Source organism: Leishmania donovani, chromosome 29 (genome assembly GCF_000227135.1).
Source record: "Leishmania donovani BPK282A1 complete genome, chromosome 29".
NCBI lineage: Eukaryota > Euglenozoa > Kinetoplastea > Trypanosomatida > Trypanosomatidae > Leishmania > Leishmania donovani.
The window spans coordinates 3,969-16,499 of record NC_018256.1 but is presented as its reverse complement, the minus strand read 5'-3'; the positions used below and the strand labels follow the sequence as shown (position 1 = coordinate 16,499).

The window sequence follows — 12,531 nt, the reverse complement described above, 5'->3', positions numbered from 1 at the left end:
CCCTCGCACTGCGTGCTGGTGTGTGACGCCTGAGTGCCACCGTGAGGGAGATGCACCAGGTGGCGACCGGCATAGTGGGGGTGGGTGGAGTTTATCTTTATGGAGCAGGGGCCGTGCTCTCCGATGACCAGGTCGGCGCATCGCTGTGGGGCGTGTGCACGGCTGCTTTGCAGCCGCGCGATGGGTCCTGTGACAGGCCGATGGGCCGCGCGGCGTTTGGCCTGATGCTCTGTGGCAGTGTACGGACACGTTGGCGAAAAAAAAATACATTTTCTCTCTGTTGGGCGACAGAGGCTACTTAGCTGCCTTCAACCTTCACCTCTCCTTCTCGGTCACGGATACCGTTTGCGGTGCATGCTCTCAAGCTGTTCTGCAGGTACGTGTGAGGCTTGGTGCGCCTAACAGGCCTTCGGTATGGTGCACTTCTTCAGGGCACCATCGTGCGCATTGTCGTCTTCATGACATCTTTTTCGTCTCGCTCCTCCACGCATTCCTGTATGCATCCCACTCTCTGTCCTGAGGGGGCTATTCTGTCCATCACAGCTGCACTGAAAAAAGCTGTTTAGAGAGAAAGACAGCATCTGGTTTGACAGGAGAAAAAACTCATGTTAGCTGTTATGCAGCGATATCGGACACAGGTGGCGGCTCGCACGGCGGGACAGGCGCTCCGTCGAGGTGCAGGTGCTGTACTGCTGCGGCGTTGCTATCCTTTCCGCTGCGCCTCTTCAGCATCGCTGCCGCCCGACATGGAGGTGCCACAAGGCTCCGACGACTACCGCCGCAGAGACGATGCCTTTACTCTGTCAACAGAGGTGCGCGAAACAGAGGAGGAACAAGCTACCCTGGATGAGGACGACTTTGACGAGCTGGAGGCTGCGTCGCAGGAACTGCATGACCTGTGCTATGCCTTGATTGCTCATCTTCGCTGCACGGACCCGGAGGCCAACAAGTCACTTTTTGAGCGTCGCGTCCAGCGAGCCTTTCGTGAGCCTAAGCCTGAGCAGTACCGTCGCCTTCTGCACGGCCACGGCGACCGCAGTCTGCGCCGCCGCAACAATTACCGCACTCGCAAGGACTTCCAGGAGGCCCACCGGCTTTACCTGCAATGGTGTGACAAGCTGTTGTTGCTACTCACCCAGCCTGTGCTGGATCGCCTTGTCAAGAGCGCCGGCAAGGGTCACCGCGACTTGCGAACAGACGGCGTTCATCGGTACCGCCGGCACCTGGAACGCGCCACCTGGCGGTCGTTTCCTCATCGCTGGTTCAAGCACGCACCGTTCGAGGTGCAGCAGCTTCGTGCAGACATTCCGGAGTCGGCGGTACTGAATACGCGTTTCTACCGAGACCACGCAACACTTCGCTATCTGTTCACACTCATGGAGCCGCAGCACGCTTTTCGGGAAAAAATTGAGCATCGCATGATGGAGTTGACACAGAGGTACGACCCGTTGCGGAAGTCGATAGAGTAACGCCGCCGCTCTTCCACAACGCTGGCTGTATGCTCGTGTGTGCTGCTCTCTCTTTCTCCCTCTTTACCGGCGGATATGTGTGTCTTTATAGGGCTGTGCAGTGTCTTGGTGGTGCTTGCAGGTGGGCTACGGTGTGCTCTTTGGTATCTTCATAAAAAGCACACCAGTGCTGAAACACGGTTGAGTAGCACATTCTTTTGGCAACTTCCACGTCTTGCATGCCGCTATGTGCCCTACTGCCTGTAGCAGCGCAGACGTTGAGCATTCACACACTTGTCCACACAAGCGCATTGAATGGAGTCTATTCCACGTGATACAGAGCAGATCATGGCAGGCGGCGTGGAGAGAGCGATGGGCTTCAGTTGAGGCGCACCCGCTCTTCGGTGCGTTTTCTTCACTCGTTCTTTTCTTACTAGGCCGGCGTGTGTGTGTGTGTGCAGTGCAGCCGCATTCCCTAACAGTCCAACTTGCTCAACTGAGTCGTCAACGCGAACTCATCGCCGCGCTGCAACACCCTACGGGATGTGTTGTGTATGGTGTGCTGCGGTTTCGCTTTTTGCATCATCATTTTTCCACCGCACTTGGAGCGGCCGCATGTCTCGCATGCCCTGTTGTCTGCGCCTCTCTTCACGTTTCTCCTTTTTTTTCGCTTCTCCTTCGCTGCTTGACGTCTTTTACTTCTTCACTCGCTACTTGCTTGCCGCTAGGCGGCGGCATCGCGTGAGACATTCTGCGCGTACTCTGTAACTGGGCCCCCGCCCCCCCCCTACAGGCTGAGACGTTCTTCGAATCAACTTTGCCATTGCGCATACGTGCGTTGACAGCATTTGTGACCTCAATCGCTCATCAACACAGGCTGACGTACACTTGTTGTCGCGTTGTGGAGGAGGACAATTGAGCTGTACTTGCGGCACGGCGCCTTCGGTCACCGCGGGTCTACTTTTGTTGTCTCCGGTTCACTGTTCGGTGCCATTGCATCTCTCTCCGTGCCGATAGGCTCGCGCGTGTGCGTATTGAAGCAAAATGCACGGCTTCCGTGGGCGTGCGCTCGCCACTGCCTTTTGCGTGGCACGGCGATGGCGCAGCGGCGGGGGCCCAGGCGATCGGCGTGTTCGGACAGACTGGTATCGTTGCTATCCTTCGCTCATGGAGGAAAAAGACCGCGACATGTACCACTGCTACTACCCCTACTTGTTCGACCATGGCGACAAGATGAGCTTGTACCCGAAAATCCCCGACAACCCTCGCGAATGGCAGGTGGAGCAGCTGCAGACAACGTACGACGCGATCCGCGAGGACAAGTACGACGCGTTTGTTCGCTTACGTGCGAAATTCCCCGAGCTCTACCAAGACACTTATGCCTGGGACAACCCGCCACCGTTTGGAGAGTTCAACATGTTTTACAGCGTCCGCTTCGGGATGATAGGTGTCAAGGCCTTCACCTGCAAAGACTACGATGAACTGGGCAACCAGTTTGACTGCACCGCGTTCTGGTTCCCCGACAACCAGATTGTCAAGCACTCTACCCGTAACGGCGATGTGGGAACAGATAAAGTTTATGTTGGGGCGATGAACGTGCCGGTGGAGTTTCATAAGCCGCACGTCGCGGCGTTTTACAAGGCGGCGGGCGTACCTGTGAAGCATGTGTCTGCCGGCTTTCCTGTCACGCCGGATGCGTACGCGCCGGTCGGGACAAAGCTTGACGTGCGCCACTTCAAGCCTGGTCAGGAGGTGACCATCACCTTTCAGAACACCGACTACGGCTATCAAGGCGTCATGTTTCGCCACGGCTTCGACGGTGGCTATGTCTGGCTCGGAGACTCCAAGTGGCAGCGACGCCCCGGCTGCATGGGTGCAGAGGGACAGAAGCGCATCTACCCGGGTCATCGCATGGCAGGGCAGACGGGCGCCTCTGCGGAAACCTACGATGGCGTTCCGGTGTGGCGCATCGACTACAAGAACTCGCTCATCTACTTGCCCACCCTCATCGACGCCGATGTCGGGACTTACGTGAAGTTTAGGGACACCATCAATACGAAAGGATACACGCTGTGGAATGAGCACCGCGGCACCCCACCTTTCCCCACCTTTGTCCCTAGCGAGGAGGAGAACCTCGGCAAACTAGCCACCGACGAATGCCAGCTCACCTCTCCTCCACTGTACATGTACTTCCGCGACGAGTTCGCTGCAGCTCAGCTTGTGACCCAGGCGGACGTCGAGGACGCCAAGAGTGTCAAGCCGGCGACCGCAGCGCCCAAAAAGAAGGTGTACGACTTGAAAAAGTACACGGAAGCCAGAAAGAAGTACCGCAAGAACCTGCAGAAGGCACGCAAGTACAAGCTCATGGGCGTCCGAACGCGCGCTCACGAAAAGCAACAGGAGGCTCGGCGCGCCAAGATACTGAAATATAAGCGCGTCAAGACGTGAGACGGGTGATCATTACGGCCCTGCTGATACGGCGTTTGCGAGTACCAGCGAGTTCGTGTGGCTTTGGTCAACCACATCATGAGGCAAAGAAGGCGCCTTGCGCGCACGGATGCGCTGGAGACGACGGTGTACGAGCGGGCACTGTTGTTCACTTTGTCTGTGTGGCTAGTCGCATCTCTGCCCACGCACATGCCTGCTTGCTGGTGTGTTTGCCGGTGTTTTCGACATGCAGTCCCTCTGAGCCGCTGAGGGGGCTTGTCGGCCACAGCGTGATGCTTGCGTTTTCCAAGGGCTTGCTTGCTGCCATCCCGTCAGCGAAAAACAAAGGAGGAGGACGAGACAGAGTGGGACTGTAGTGAGTGACGAAGTCGGTCGCGGCGCCAATGACCGCACCGGTGATAGACCAACTCCAGTTGCACAGAAGATGGTACTCATAGCTCGCCAAGAGAGTGGATCGAGTAGTAAATATCGGAGCTCACCTGCGCCAAGTGTTATCTTTCAGCAAGCACACACACCCACACACGCGGCGCCAACGCCATCAACCAGCTCGCACCACGAAGATGTGAGAGCCGTTACAACAACAGCGCCGTTTACTGATTTTTACTCACACCCACCTAAAATAAATCCTTCTCTGGCTTCTTACCAGCTGCCTTTTTTTTTTTCTTGAAGCTCTTGAGTCGTACCGCCATTCGTTCTTGTGTGTTTGTGGGTCCTTCGTCCTATACACTGTCCGCTCTGTGTCCTTCTGCCCTGCGTATGCGCCTGCAGGTTTGCAGCACAGGCTGCAGTCGCATGTTGGCCCCTTCCTCCTCCTCCTCGTCCTCCTCCTCTTGCCCCCGACGATGCCTTTCACTTCTGCGTGTCTGTGTTGTGGCATACACGCGCGGTCACATGCCAGAGCAGTGCGTTGGCTTATCACTCTCACACGCCCTTCTTCTCTCCCTTTGTCTTCCACGTGGATCCCCTCTCACGGCGCCGCAGATTTTCCTCCACAAAGCGGCAAACGCACACAGTCACCTCCAAACAACGATCACTTTCGGATTGGGCTTTGAGTGACCCGCCATTGCTACGACGGACGGCAGAGGTATGAGCTACAGAGAGGGGCGCATTCGTTCGAGGCATTCCATCTCTCCACGCTCTTGCTCAGGCACACCCTGGCACAGACACGCGCATATACGCTCAAGCAACAGAGGGCCGTTCGCACGCGTGCCCGCGGATACATAGAGAGAAAGAGCGGCACAAAGGTAATAGTACAAAACATAAAAACAAGGGGCTCTGCTTCTTGGTATTCTGGGGGTTTGACCAAGCCGGTGTGCAATGCAGCCTTCTGCGAACCATACTATTTCTGCGTCCCGGCTTAGCGCTGTTTTGGCGCAGTGGCGGGCTGCTGCTGCCCGTGGAGACGCAGCGGCGAAGCAGTGCTCGGCGTGGGCTTGTGTCTTTGGCGAGCGTAGCGTCAACACTCCCGATAACCAGCGTGGGCAGGCGATCCTTCAGTACCTCCTGGAGGCGAAAGAGCCGGTATGCAACACCGCCGTGCTCATCACGGAGGATGTGACGCTCATTCTTCACGGTGCAGGCGTGCGCGTTGCGGCGCCGCTGACAAAGCTCGAGGGTCATACCATCGAGGTGGTCGAGGGGGTCGAGGCGGCACAGGCGCGAGCCACTGCCCTGCTCGCCGGAAAGACGGTTGGTGCCCCGGTTAACGAGTTTGCGATTCAGGAGGGCCCATTTGCGTCAGCCTTCACTGAGCTCGTGCGCGGAGCCGTGCCCAGCGAGTCGCTTCTATCGGCTGCCCCTGTGCTGGGTGAGCTGCTTTTTGTGAAGGATGATGCCGCTCTCGGTTGCGTCGAGAAGGCCGCGGGGCTGTGCTGCGCCGTCTTTCGCCGTTATGCCCGCGACTGCATTGCGAACGAGATGTCGAAGAGAGACCCCAAAACTCTCTACGATGTGCGCCAGATGCTGTACGCCAAGCTGGAGCGACCCAACACAATTCAGGCACTCGAGTCGCTCGCGGTGGACGATTTTTCTCTCGTCACCGGACTGCCGCCGTGTCTCTTCCACAAGGGCACGTACAACTCACAGCTTAACGTGGACGAGGACACCCTCAAGGCGGCGTGCAATGTTCCGATTCACGGGGATGTGGTTGTGGTCCGATTTGGCGTCAAGAACACAGGCTACACCGCCTTCTTTGGCCGCACGCTACTGGTGGTGTCGGCAGCACCGTCGAACGCGAAAGAAGCGTATCAGTTCGCCTACGATGTGAGCGCGAAGCTCATGGAGCTCCTTGTCCCTGGCGCACGGCTGAGCGACGTGTACGCTGGCGCCATGCAGTACGCGACGAACCAGAACTCTGACCTGGCCGTGCTCCTAGTGAAAAACTTTGGTTTCTCTACGGGCCTTCTCGTCCTCGAGGCACGCGGAACCATTTCGGAGAAGGGTACCGCGATCGTCGCCGACGGGATGAGCTTCGTGATACGCGTCGTGCTCGAATCTGTCCCCAGCGCAGGCGGTAAGGACACGTTTGACATGGAGCTCACCGACACGGTAATCATACGCGGCGGTGTGGCGGAGCTCAAGACAAAGGTGGCGCGCAAACTGGCAGAGGTTCTCTACGAAGACCTCGATGAAACGGCCGCCGCGACGGAGGCCGCACAGCAGGTGCGGCGTGACTTAAGCAAGATCACTCGTCAGGGTCAGTCCGACACCGTGATGATCTCGCGCGAGGCGCAGCGTGAGCAGGAGCTGCGGCAGCTCCTCAGCGAGCTGCACGCAGAATTCGTGGCGGCAGGTGGCAAAAAAGGGACGCAGATCTCGACGGAGGAGTACCGCGCATGCGACATTGGCCGCCTGTCGCTTGGCGAGCTGACTCCTTACAAGCCGGAGGACCGGGTGCCGCCGCCGGAGAGCAAGGGCGGAATCTTTGTGCAGACGGACAAGAAGGTTGTGTGGCTCCCGGTATGCGGCCGCGCCGTGCCCTTTCACGCGTCGACAGTGAACAGGGTGGATGTCAAGACTGAGGGCGGCAAGTACACTATGACAGTCACATTCCATGCCATGCAGGAGGCCAACGTGGGCTACAAACTGAACCCCACCAAGGTGTTCGTGAAGGAGCTGGGGTACTCGAGCTCGAGGGATGTGTTCACGGACTCTGCAATCGCTATTCAAGGCATTCAGCAACGCATCAAGAACGAGGACGCTGCCCGAAAGCGTGCCCTCACCTCTGCCTCCAACGGGAGGCTGACAGTGACGCCCAATCCGCTGCGTCTCCCGACAGTGAAGATTCGCCCGCCGATCACGAACGCGAACCGTCAAAACAAGGGCTGCGTGGGCAATCTCGAGCTGCATGCGAACGGGCTGCGTTTCTCATTTCTCGGGGGTACCCCAATTGACATGCTGTTCGAAAACATCAAGCACGTCATTTTTCAACCTGCAGTGAAGAGCATCTACGTTATTTACCACGTTACGCTGAAAAAGCCGATCGAGATCAACCGCAAAAACGTGCTGGAGGTTCAGTTCGTGGCAGAGGTGATGGAGAGCAGCGAGCTCGCGAGTGCTGCTCGGAGATCGTTCGAAGAGGAGGTCCAGGCAGAGGAGCGCGATGAGATGCGCATCCGGCAGACAAACAAGCAGTTCATCACCTTTGCCCACGCCGTGGAAGAGCGAAGCAAGATCAAGACGCAGCTGCCTACAAACCAGTTCTCCTTCGATGGCGTTCACGCTCGCTCCATGACCATGTTCAAAGGCAATCGCGAGGTCCTCTGGGCTATCACCGACACCCCAGCCTTCACACAGAGCGTCGACGAGGTCGAGGTGGTCTCCTTTGAGCGCATTATCCCAGGCAGCGCTACGTTCGACATGTCGCTCATCCTGAAGGACTACAACAAGCCGGTCATCACCATCAACTCGATCCCGCGCGACTCGCTGGAAAACATTAAGGATTGGTGCCTGAGTGCACGGCTCTACTACATGGAGACTACTGTGAACCCCAACTGGCGAGCCACGATGAAGGAGATCCGCGAAGACCCCGACTGGGACCCGTGGCTACGCGGGGACGGCTGGTCGGTTCTCAACAACGTGACGAACGACGAGGAGGAAGAGGAGGAGGACGACGATTCCGACTCGGACTCGACGTACTACGAGGATGACGATGAGACCTCCGATTCCGACGACAGCTCCTGGCTCGAGGACGAGGAGAGTGACCCGTCGTCAGGCAGCGACGAGAGCGACGAGTCCAGCGCCGCCAGCTGGGACGAGCTGGAGCGTCGAGCAGCCGCCAAAGACCGTCAGAGGGACTTCAGCGACGACGACGACTACCACCCACGTAAGCGGCAGCGTGCCGGTGCCGCGACACCTGCGCTACCGGTCGCGCCCGCTACGCGACCCTCAAAGGTGCCGCTGAACATGGCTGGGCGCGCAGGCGGCGGCGCTGTTCCGCCGGCTCGCCGATTCTAGGACCGTTCCGGCGCAGTGGACGGTATTGTGTGTGCGTGCATGGGTGAATGAAAGCGCCGACGTGGTATTGGTCAAGCTTTCCTCGTTACTCATACGATGTGCCTGTGCACTACTGCGTAGGGGCGCTGATACGTAGCGCATTCACATAGCCCCACAAGTGCGCCTATTGGTGACGAAGCAGGAGCCGCTCGGGTAGGCAGAGGTGAGACTGCTGGGAAAGGTGGTGCCATGCCTCTAGCATTTCTGCGTTAACTGTGCGCATGAGCGTGACAGGGCCTATTGCTGTTGTGTTTTTTTTTCATTCATTTTCCTATCCGCCTTGGTTCTCTCGCATAGATAAATCAGTGGAGGGTTGTAAACGAAGAGCGTCTTGCAGCGGAGCAAGAAGAAGGAGTGGAATGTGACAGAGGTGTTGAGGGAATATGCGGTCTATCGGTCAAGATGCAAAGAAGTGTTTCAGCTGTATGAGCGTCGCGGAGGCAGGGGAAAAGGGGACGACAGGGCGTATCCTCTGGGCTACTCCACCGAGTCGAAACTCTTCCTCGTTTATTTTTGGCGGCACCGCCCATCTTTACAGGCCACCCATCTCCACACCAGGGCTCCATCAAGAGCGAAGTTGTAGCACTAGATGTTATGTGCTGTGCGCCCATGATGATCCGGTGCGTGACCTCGCTTCTTCACGGCCGTGGCCCTCCAACCCTTTCCTTCTTTACCCTGGTCAAGCCTGCTAGCGTATCCTCGCAGTCGACCTTGCGCACCAGGCCAGCTGAGAAACCGACAGCGTGGCACGTTATCGGCCGCTTGATTTTCATGCCACCACTTCACCTACTCCGATGCGGACAGCTTAGCCAACGAGGACAAAGTGCCTCGAGTGGTTGTGCAGACAGGCTTTGAGCATGATGCACGCAACGTGCGCTCTGCCTTGCCCAGTCAACCGCTGCAGTAGTTCCGCAAGGACAGCTTCTTGGTGTATCCGGGTAGCATCTTCTTTGATGTGTGGCAACCTATGCGCTAACAGCTGCCCTCTGCGCTCTTGAGAACCTACTGCATCGGTGTTATGGTACCCCACATCTCACTAGCGAAAATGCTCCGACTGCCGACGAGCCTCTGCGTTCACCAGGTGCTATCGTGTGCCGCCAAGTCCAGGTGGCGCGTCACAGGTCTAAAGCCGCCGACCACCATCCACCCCGATAACGCCTCTCGGAGCAGCCATCACGTACACTAGCTGGTCACGCCAGCAGAGCTCCGCAACCCGGCGGTGTGCCTCATGGGCTGACGAGAAGGGAGGGGGGACAGCTGCCACACGGCGCTAAAAGATGTATGGAGCATGCTTCCCCTGCTCTGGGCCGCTGAGCTCTCACCATGGGACTCTGTATCGCGGCTTTGCCGCAATCAAGGCGCCTAGTGTGTGGGCTTCCGTTCACAACACCCCTGCGTCCGACGCCCGTCACACGGAAGTACTGCGGGGTTTTGCGCCCGGTGTATCGGAATGTGTCGCCTTAGTGCCCGACAGCTCTACAGCACGGACTACACCACGATGCATGTGCACCGCTGTCCACAGTGAAGGGCTGGCGAAGGAGCACAGGAGCACGAGCGCGCTGCATCTTCAGTGCTTGATACCCTCAACGTCACGGCGCGCAATACATGCTGCTCCCCTTCCACGACTGAAATGCATCGCGTGGATCTCGGCCGAACTTATCAGTACCGTGGCGCCGAGGGGTCCGTACCTACTACATCCGTAGTACCGTGAGCTTCAGCGGCGACTTTGCGAAGTTTCGGCATCCGCTGTGGGTGCACTGACGGGGCGGCAGCTGTTCTGGACTCGTTCTTCTTCCGTTGTGTGCGCGCCACACCGCACGCGCAGACAGCGTGAGGCCGCTCTGACACCAGTTGTACTCCCGTATGCGCCGTGGATAGTACACGTGCGTCTGTGGAATCATTTTTCCTCACAGTTCCACGCCTGCACATTGCGTTACGAACAAGGCAGCCTCAAGCTCCCTCTCCTCCCACAAAGGAAAAAGTCGTAACACACTGCTGAATCAAGACTGTTGCAAAACTATGAGTTGCACGTGGGAACATTTGTCCGCATCCTGAGCTCTCATACCGACGCCAACGTTGTCTTGTCTTTCCTACACCTTCACATGGAGATCATCCGATGTCTTCCCTTCTCGTCTCCTCCCCACTCTCTGTCCACTCTGTGCGCTTCGCCTCCCCTTTGCTCGCAGAACTTGCCTGCGGTGTGCCGTTGCCGGGTTTCACTAAACGAGCATGAGGTGTTTTCGTGCTTCCTGCTGCGCGCCGCCGCCGAGGTCGCGTGCATGCTCGACGGTAGCAAGCGTGCCAGATACCAGCGATCTCATCATTGTGCGTGAGTCGCCAATTGACAACGTGGTGCTTCTCGAGATGAACAGCGGGCGCGCCAACGTTCTGACGCCCAAGTTCATTTCAGCGTTCCTGAACAAGCTTAGCGACCTGTGCGACCCAGACAAGTCCAGGTGCAGCGGTATTATCCTCACATCCAAGAACCCCGGTGTCTTCAGCGCCGGACTTGACCTCAACGAACTCAATACGAACCTCTCGCAGGATCGATTTGCGCACTACTGGAGCCAGTTCCAGAAGCTCTTCACTACTTTGCACGCGCTGCCGGTACCACTGGTGAGCGCCATTAACGGGCATGCTGCGGCAGCCGGCTGCATCGTTGCCCTCGCGTGCGACTACCGCGTCATGGCAAGGCGACATCCTACAAAGCCCGCCCACTTGACTATTGGCATTGCCGCTGCTAAGCACGGTTTTGTTGTGCCGTCTTACGTGGCTGCCTCGATGGAGCACGTCGTGGGATTTCGCAAAGCTGAGGAACTGCTCTGTACGGGCTTACTGCTGCCCGCCGACGAGGCCTTGCAGGTGGGACTTGTAGACGAGGTCGTGGAGCACCACGACGAGGCTGTTGTGCCGTGTCTGCAGTTCATGGAGAAGCTGCTGGAGCTCCCCTCCCCCGCACCATACTGGATGATCAAGGATATGTCACGTCGCCACATCCTTGCCCCGCTGTGCACTCCGGCACTTCGAACGCAGGACACGGTCAGCTTCTACAACCTCTTCAGCAACCCGCAGGTGAAGAAGAAGTTAGCGGAACATGCACAGAAGTTCGCTAAGAAGTAGGTAACACCACCTCCCTGTCACAATCTTCTTTCTCGCGGCAATGGCCAATCAAGCGTGAATGATGTAGGCGAACATATCACACCTGCACGAGAACCCCCCATTTGAGAGGTCGCATCCTAAGCTCTCGCAAGAAAGCAAACGAAGGATAAAAAGGAAGCCACCGCCAACATGACCCTCTGCCTTCACACGAAGGGAGATTATCCACCTCAGCATCTGTGTTTTTTTTTCCTGGCGCACTGTGTCTTTCTTTCTTTTATCCGCCTGTTGCACTTCCTCAGGAGCTGTTCTCGCAGATTCCGGCCTGTGCGCCGCCTCGATGCACTATATCACTCTTCTGCCTTTAACCGTGCATCTGCTGCAGCCCTCATCTCCTCCCTGACTTTTCTTTTGCTTTCCGCAGCAGAAACGGCCGTACTACTTCCTCGTCTTACATCTACTGCTGCTCAACTCGGCTTCTCCTTCTCCATAGCGTTCGACCAAGCTGCTGCTACACTTTCCCAAAACCAGGAGAATCAGTGCATCCGCGTTCTGTCTTCCTATTCTAGATTTGGTCCTTGCTGAGGCAGTACTGCTTGCACGCACCACGACCGTGGTGTGTGACGCTGACGTACACGGTCTGTAGGCGACTCAACACGACAACGCCCTGCGTAACTGTGCATCGCGCAGGCCGCTCCGAGCGTTTCTCCCTGAAAGGCTCTCAAATGGCGTATTTGCTGCAAGCCACCTCTCCACTTTTCGAACGTTTTCGATAACTCCGCTGGGGTGTCTGTGAGCATGTTGGACAGGCGTGCCAACGCCACCTCCTGCGAGATCACCTGAAAAGTGAAGGGAACTGCTGCAGCCCAGCTTCTTCGCGCCCGTGCTCTGCTGCCTGCCGACAACTCAGCTGTCCAAACGAGAAATCCCGGCACCTTATTGATTTTAGGTTGTTTCTTTTCATTCATTTCACAGCGACACCCTCTCCAACAGGACGGGGGCGTGACGGTGTACTGGTTAGGGTTAGGGTTAGGGTTAGGGTTAG

At 57.4% G+C, this 12,531-nt stretch overlaps 4 protein-coding genes across 4 annotated transcripts; all 4 read left to right on the top strand.

Moving 5' to 3' along the window:
* Nucleotides 1-605: 605 nt before the first annotated feature.
* On the top strand, nucleotides 606-1,469 carry LDBPK_290040 (hypothetical protein, conserved; the record flags this gene model as incomplete). Its single annotated transcript, XM_003862374.1, has 1 exon — nucleotides 606-1,469. One exon carries the CDS (start codon nucleotides 606-608, stop codon nucleotides 1,467-1,469), a length of 864 nt encoding a protein of 287 aa, XP_003862422.1.
* Nucleotides 1,470-2,492: 1,023 nt separating this feature from the next.
* Nucleotides 2,493-3,896, top strand: LDBPK_290030 (ribosomal protein L3-like protein; the record flags this gene model as incomplete). The annotated part of the gene is made up of 1 exon (XM_003862373.1): nucleotides 2,493-3,896. The coding sequence occupies one exon, from the start codon at nucleotides 2,493-2,495 to the stop codon at nucleotides 3,894-3,896; it is 1,404 nt and encodes a 467-aa protein (XP_003862421.1).
* Nucleotides 3,897-5,213: 1,317 nt separating this feature from the next.
* LDBPK_290020 (transcription factor-like protein) lies at nucleotides 5,214-8,351 on the top strand (the record flags this gene model as incomplete). Its single annotated transcript, XM_003862372.1, has 1 exon — nucleotides 5,214-8,351. The coding sequence occupies one exon, from the start codon at nucleotides 5,214-5,216 to the stop codon at nucleotides 8,349-8,351; it is 3,138 nt and encodes a 1,045-aa protein (XP_003862420.1).
* Nucleotides 8,352-10,619: 2,268 nt separating this feature from the next.
* Nucleotides 10,620-11,510, top strand: LDBPK_290010 (3,2-trans-enoyl-CoA isomerase, mitochondrial precursor-like protein; the record flags this gene model as incomplete). The annotated part of the gene is made up of 1 exon (XM_003862371.1): nucleotides 10,620-11,510. One exon carries the CDS (start codon nucleotides 10,620-10,622, stop codon nucleotides 11,508-11,510), a length of 891 nt encoding a protein of 296 aa, XP_003862419.1.
* Nucleotides 11,511-12,531: the final 1,021 nt, after the last annotated feature.